This window comes from Quercus robur, chromosome 5, assembly GCF_932294415.1.
Source record: "Quercus robur chromosome 5, dhQueRobu3.1, whole genome shotgun sequence".
NCBI classification, from domain to species: domain Eukaryota; kingdom Viridiplantae; phylum Streptophyta; class Magnoliopsida; order Fagales; family Fagaceae; genus Quercus; species Quercus robur.
Genome location: NC_065538.1, coordinates 67,990,896 through 67,998,444, shown reverse-complemented (window position 1 = coordinate 67,998,444; position 7,549 = coordinate 67,990,896). Strand labels below are relative to the sequence as shown.

The following is a 7,549-nucleotide window of genomic DNA, read 5'->3' as shown; positions in this document are numbered from 1 at the left end:
ATTTATCTATCTATGTTGACTAGGTTAAAACACAAAGGAGCGGATTTAAAGAACTTAAGCGAGTCTTAGTCTCTTTCGGGAACTTCTAATATTGAAATAGAGCAGTAGTTTATTCTAAACAAAGTTATAAGCAATTCAAATCAAGTCAGAATGAAAAAGTAAATTAGGCATTTTCCCTTAATCTATATAAGTAGTAACGTGAATCTCTGTGGAGGGAAGGCTTTTCAATTCCTTTAATAGGTTTCTTTTAAGATTTTTTGTGTTGGCTTGTAATGATTTTTTCTGAAGGAATCTTTGCCTAAATATATATTTTAATTTATCAATATATATTTTTTGCTTCAATTTTAGAGTTGCAAGTTTATTCAAATGTTAATAAGATGAATTGACCATCTCACATTATGAAATCAGAAGGCAGTAAAATTTTATATATCAAATGCAGGAGAGTATAAATTATCGTCAACAAGTAGAACAAGAGTTCATATGTCTAATATCTTTATATAATATAACAGGCTGGTGGAAAGTAACCAACCAATAGTACAAATTCCAAAGCAATTCCACAAGTGACAATTCAAGAAGAGATACATCAACAAAAGAACCATAAATAAAATATCCAAAATTATGTGGAAATCTGATAATGAGGTAAGAAGAAAGAAAACCTTGAACAATAACATTGTGTCCTTAACATTGCTTTATGTACTATAGACTTGCTTTTACAAAATTTAACTATAAAATTATGAATTGATTGATATTCATTAATTAAATGGAAATAATTTGTTTTCCAAATACAACTAAATGACTATAATCTCAAGTATAGATGGGAATTCTTCACCGTCAAGAAAGTTTTAAAATCTTTTGAAGAAACTGACTAAGTAATTCAACTTGATAAAAAGACAAAAGTACGTATTCTTTGATATAGCAAAATTACAAATTTGATTTTTAACTTCTATATGTTGTAATACGTTTCTCAACCTATTCTATTGTCAGGCTTACAGTAGTGATATTTCAAATGAATATAACATCAACTCATCAAGTGAATAAGGTGGTGATTCTACAAAGTTTCAAAATTTTGATGTTCAAAGCAATGTGCAACTCACACCAACATCTGTAATCAAGAAAAACAAAAGGACATTCAATGACTACTACGAAGTAACAAAAGAAGAAGATACAAAAAACACATCAAAGTTGGCTTTCAATTTATTTGAAATATTGATTAAGTAGTTCTTTAAATTTGGGTTTCATTCATTTAACGGATAATTGAGGATGCAAAGGATTTGATTTTTCATTTTAATTTAAACTTAAGTTTGATTTCTATTTTTTATTTTGTAATTTATTGTTTCATATCAAGGATAGGAAACTATGAAACTGGAATCCGAATGTACAATCAATAAGGAAGAGAAAAAGAATAGTTTATATCTTTATACAAATAGTTTTCCCGTGCATCGCACGGGTTAGCGACTAGTTACTTTAATTCCCAACACAACATGTGAGCCATTAAATGCCCGGTACTATATATGCCCGCCTTTCTTCTTGAGAATGAAGCCAAACCAAACCTCCAAATCTAGCGAAAGCGATAATTATCCCACACCCATGCACGTTCACTGCTCAAGAAGTTCACAACTCAAGGCATTTGATCATTTACCACCATAAGCAATGGAAGTCAAATTGTATTGCTACAACCTAAAATTTATTAGTTTGGACTCTGGTCATAAATTAGCTTGACCTTATAAATTCTAAGCTAAGTCCATAAATTATGACTCATAATTTAGCTTGACCTAATAAATTCTGAGCTAAGTAATATCTTCTTTTGAGAAGCCAGGTTTAAAAATACTGCCACACACAACAAAGATGAAGCATCCAACATTGCAAAAAACGAGCACACTACACTAATACTACAATCAATAAAGATGGATCATCCAGTATTGCAAAAGGACAATACTATGCATCATGGTGACCAAATTAGATTACACAATCAGTATCTACAGCATGAAGGCATTACCCATCCAATGTGATAATGACAATAAAAATACATGCAAACAACACACAAATACAAATTCAGATTCATCAACTATTGAACCTTTGTTTCTAACAAAAATTAAATGAATAACTAATAATTAAATCAAAGCTTATTAAGTACTTGAACCGGAGGAAGAGAGAATATTATTGGTAAGTACAAATGTGTTTGTCACTAAGATCAACTCCAAGAAAAAGGCAGATTTGCAGGCCCTTTTGTTGAACATAATGAGTGAAATGAACTAACACCATATCTACTTCATCTATTAACTTAAACCTGCAGGCTTAGGCTATGTATATGCATTGTGATTTTATGTGCTAGAATGACCTTTCTTTGATTTTTTTCTGAACTTGCTGCCGAATCTTGCTGCTTTGAGCTCTGCAATCACCTTTTCTAGTCTGATAATCCTTTTTTCAAGGGCTAATCCTGGTATCTCCAATTCCTGGCCACTAGAGCATGAAAGAGTTTGCAACTGACCTATTGAACTATGTTCTAAACTTTTTGAACCCTTAGGAGGAATATGATCAGGAATAACACTGTCCTTAGCTTGCTTTTCTTTCGTCAAACTTTGTCGTGATTTTTTTGAACCATTCAATCTCCTTTTCTCAGGCACAATACTCTTACTTGTTTCTTGCTGATCAAACATTGATTGCTTCCAATCCAAGTACCTAGCAGTAATACCTGCCTTGAAGAGCCGAGGTGGAATATATAATTTCTCATCACTTATTGGTTTACTGTAATCATTCCACGCAATATCAAGGAATTCATTCAACCGAGGAACAAAACCTGGAAGATCTTGATCCATACCAAATTGCATTGCAACTCGATGTGGAAGGTACTGTTCTATATAGCCAAATCCAACTAGCTCAGAAACCCTCATGCATCTAGCAAATGATAGTAATTCTTCATCCAAAACTGGACCAACCGGCACCCAAATTTCCTTTTCAGAATAAAACTTGGGAAACTTCCAGCCACCCATTGCCATGGCATTAGGCCGCCACAGAAATCCCTCTCCAGCCAATTCTAGATTCAACCTCATATTCTCAACCTTCAAACCGTTTACTTTGTCCCATCGAGCCATCCTCAGGTCACCATAATTTAATATATTTGGCTTTGGCTGCAACTCTAAAAATCTCTCCCAAACCCAAATTTGAATAAAATAAAATGGTGACCGAAGGGTTAGCTCTAAAACACCATCTTTAACATCCTTACAACTCTTTGAATTAGTTGCAACAACAATTTTTTCTTTCAACAAACTTAAGTCTCTATAAATGCTTGCAAGAACAGCTGGAGCAAGAGCGATTCGTGTCCCTCTAGTTAGTTGAATTGCAACTGGAAAAACATGCTCACTGATTGTACAATGAACACCTGCAAAAACATACCTAGACAACCAACAAGCAAGAAATGCTTGGTGCTCCAATTCTTTTCCACTGTTCATGAATGTCTTTATCCATAAGCTTTGGCATGCCTTCTTAGCTTTTGTAGCCACGATTCTTCTTCGTGCTTCTTTCAAATTCTCTTCTATCTCCTGTAGGTCTTCTGACACAGCAGGGCTTAAAACAGAGTCCCCTAAAACAGAGTAGCCCCCCAAGACTATTACATCTTCCAACGTGACTGTTGCTTCACCCCAAGGAAACACAAATGTTTTGGTCTCAGAACACCACCTCTCTGTAATCTCAAGTACCAAGCTTTGGTCTTTTTGGATATGGTACTTGGAATTCATGACAGCTTCAAAGATTCCAGCTTTCTTCCATGTAGATTGGTGCAAAGAAGCCATTTGATCCACCCATGTCATCCAAATCTTGTGCCGGTATCGCTAGCATGAGAAAGTTACCTTCAAAGGCCAATCTTGTGGCTTAAGACTTGATGGAAGGGAGCAAGGACTGAATGGAGGGCGCTCACACTTTGGTCCACTAATGGAGTTTATGGAGGGTTTGAGAAAATGGGCAATTCTTAAATATGGCTCTCTTCCAGTTGGTGAAACCATGAGCCTTTCACCCACTTCAAGAATGGTCTCTGATGGATCCTCCATTGTTGAGGATCAAGAATGAGCTCCAACAAGTAAGTCTATGACAGATGAGTGTTGGTGGGTTCGTTTATTTGTTTATCATGGGATGTGGCATTGGGTTTTAGCAGTGTTTTTTATGAACAGAATGAAGTCCAGTAGTTTCATCATGAATAGGCCTATGTGTTAACCAAAAACCAAATCCTACAGAATAGGTAGTGTGGACTAACTGCTTGGTCCTAGAATATGGTGAAATCCACGAAACTGAATGGTTATCTTATTTTCTGCTATGAGGTCATTCTATAAATCATGAGATTCTACTAAAGCAGAGATCTTGCTGCCCTTGCTGGACATCTCATATATATATATACACACACACACATATAAGATTATTGTTAGATCCATTTGATTCTCCACTCCTTTTGCCATGCTTTTATTGCTGGATATCTCATAATATTACTGCTAAATTGTCTTTCATTACTTCTGGATATCTCACATTTGTACTTGCATTGCCACTAGAAGCCGTGTTACTTATTTAGACAATATCACACTACATGTCATGTCACAACTAAGATGAATGTTTTTTTTTTTTAATGGTAACTAAGATCAATGTTGCCGGATGTCTTTCTTCACCATAGAATCTCTTACTGTTATTGCTGTTGCTTGATGCTTTTATAATCTAACTATACCCATGAAGCAAAAACTATTTCCTTCCTTATATTGTCAATCTCCATTTCTACATCATCTTTTACCTTATCTAACTTACTAATTAGATTATTTTATTGTTAAAGGGGGAAACAAAATGGTAGCCAGCAATGGATAACCTGTTCTAAACTTGACTACCCTTTCAAATTTGGTTATACATCTACCTATTAACGTATCAAAACACGACACATATTATAGAAACAAGAAAACTCCAACACATGATAACTCAAAAATCATATTAATTGGCAATGGTAACTAATTAGTATTATATTAATTTGATTCACGGATTAATAAATAATTAGATGTAAATTAAGAAATTTTTTTAATAATATGATTGTAATTTAATAAAATCCATAATAAAAATATAAGAATAGACTTTACTTTAAGTAGTGTGGTGAAAAGCATATCGTGAAAAACCAAAATTTTAATAAATCTAAAAATTATAATATATTATTATTAAAATAAATAACTGAACTCCTTTTAACTTTTCTTGAAAATTTTGGTATTTAGTTTTAACCATAATAATATTCTAAATTTAGCGAAACTTGTGTAATGAGGTTTTACTTATAAGTGTGTAATGTCCACAAATACGTCCATATATTTATCATCAACGAATTAATTAAAAGGTATAAGATTTTCTTATTATAATAAAATTTTCAAAAGAGTAGGTTTCAGTTAACTCAACTTGTTTTTCTCAACAAAAAAAGCTCAATTGGTAAAATCTTTTATCTTCGAATAAGAAATTTGGGATTCTATCTTTGTTTATACAAAAAATTAATTTGTGTCTTGGCCAATGATATCGAATGTAAACATAACGCAAGACCTAATTTTCATTATGAGAAAAGCTAAGTAGCACCTCTCATTTATTATTAATAAATTATGATTTATGATTAAAGCAAAATAAATAATAAAAATTTTCTAAAATTTTGGTTATCTGGAATATTTTTTCTAAACTTCTTTAAATTATGGTGAAAAAGTTTCATTTCAAGCTTTAAAAAAAAATATATATATATATATATATTTAAAATCTAATATTTTTGTTGTTTAATCAAGCAAATATATATATATATATATATATATATATATATATAAAATCAGGAAGTTCAAACTTGAGAATCGGTGTGTGGAGGTGAAACCGGTGATGGGTGGGGCGAACAATTGGATTGGTGGCCAATGATGAGTGGCTCGCTGGTCTGTTTGTAGGAGAGAGAGAGAGTTGTGTGAGAATTTTGGAAAATGTTTTACCTTTGTTGCAATGGTAAAACATTTTACAGTTAACTAACCATTTTATTGTGAAATAAACAATTTAAAAAATGTGTAAAATGTTTTCCTGAAAAATATTTACTAAAAAAAAAAAAACACAACGTAAGTCACGTTGTGCAAGCACAACAAATAAAATCTAACTTTTATATTTAAAAATATATGGAGAATGATTAAAGTAATATATAATAAATAATAAAACTTTTTTTTTTAAAAAAAATTCTAAAAACTCTTTGTAGTAGAATTTTAATAGAGTAACATTTTTTAATATTTTTGAAATTTTGACAATAAAATTTCACTTAGTGCAAATTTGTTAATTATTTGGATGTACTTATAATGTGCTACGAGACATAAAGAGAAAAAAATAGGTATTATTTGACGTAATCACAGCATGCAAGACACTGGATTCGTTGCGATTACGACATGTATCTATTTTTGAACATATGTTACCATATCTACAGGTCCATTAGTGCACTAAATGCACTGGACGTAATCCGCTCCCATGTGAGTTTATGTTACTGACTTATCGAGGGTGCTTCTAAAAAGCTCATGCTTTTTGTGCGCGCCTAAAATGAGACTGTTGGGCTCAACCTCACTTGGACTCACAATTTATTTATAAAGTGGGTTTCAGGATTTCCTACTTTGGGTCGTTCTTGGCACAGAGACTCAAAGTAATATTCCTCCTCCTCCCTTCCTAAATTACTGTTTTTTCTCCCTTTTTTCTGAACCCCTTCTTCTTCCCCAACTTCTTCTATTTATAGCTTTAAGTTAGTGGGGTGATCATGATTAATGCCATTGTTAGTGCAATTGAAGGTCCAATATTATCTGTTATAAGTGGATGTTTAGGTGAGAGTGGAATACAACGATTATGGCTTTGGAACTTGGTTCCAACTCAGGTGAATATGCTTGGTAGTGATGTTCCCCGAGCATCCTATGGTACGTCCGGACAAGGTTTCACTGATTGTTCGGGAAATTTATGCCGAGCATAGTTTAGGGGCCGAGGTTCAAAACTTGTACTTCTTGAAGGTAGTTTCAAGCAGAGCTTAGGGTGATGGGGCCGTGCCATTGGGCCTGAGCCCAGGGCCCATCTGGGTCTTAGGACCTCAGTGTCGTACACTTTTAATTGAAAATTTTTAAAACCCAAGGTTTAAATGTAAAACAACTTAGGAAAATTGTGTAATTTACCGGTTTTAGAAAGATACTCATTTGTCAAAAGTTTTATAATTTAGAGGGATAAATTGCTATGTTTTATTAGGGGAATCAAAGTTCAAATTCCCTTCCTCAATTGTTATAACTATTGAACTAAACGATGATGAATGGTAAAATAAAGCAATCCCCGACAGAAACAGGTATACAAAAACCATAGGAAAATTGTGTAATTTACCGGTTTTAGAAAGATACTCATTTGTCAAAAGTTTTATAATTTAGAGGGATAAATTGCTATGTTTTATTAGGGGAATCAAAGTTCAAATTCCCTTCCGCAATTGTTATAACTATTGAACTAAACGATGACGAATGGTAAAATAAAGCAATCCCCGACAGAAACAGGTATACAAAAACCATAATAG

General features: G+C 33.0%; 1 protein-coding gene across 1 annotated transcript; it reads right to left on the bottom strand.

The window, feature by feature from the left end:
- Positions 1–2,321: 2,321 nt before the first annotated feature.
- On the bottom strand, positions 2,322–3,788 carry LOC126728597 (uncharacterized). Its single transcript, XM_050434396.1, has one exon. The coding sequence runs from the start codon at positions 3,786–3,788 to the stop codon at positions 2,322–2,324; it is 1,467 nt and encodes a 488-aa protein (XP_050290353.1).
- Positions 3,789–7,549: the final 3,761 nt, after the last annotated feature.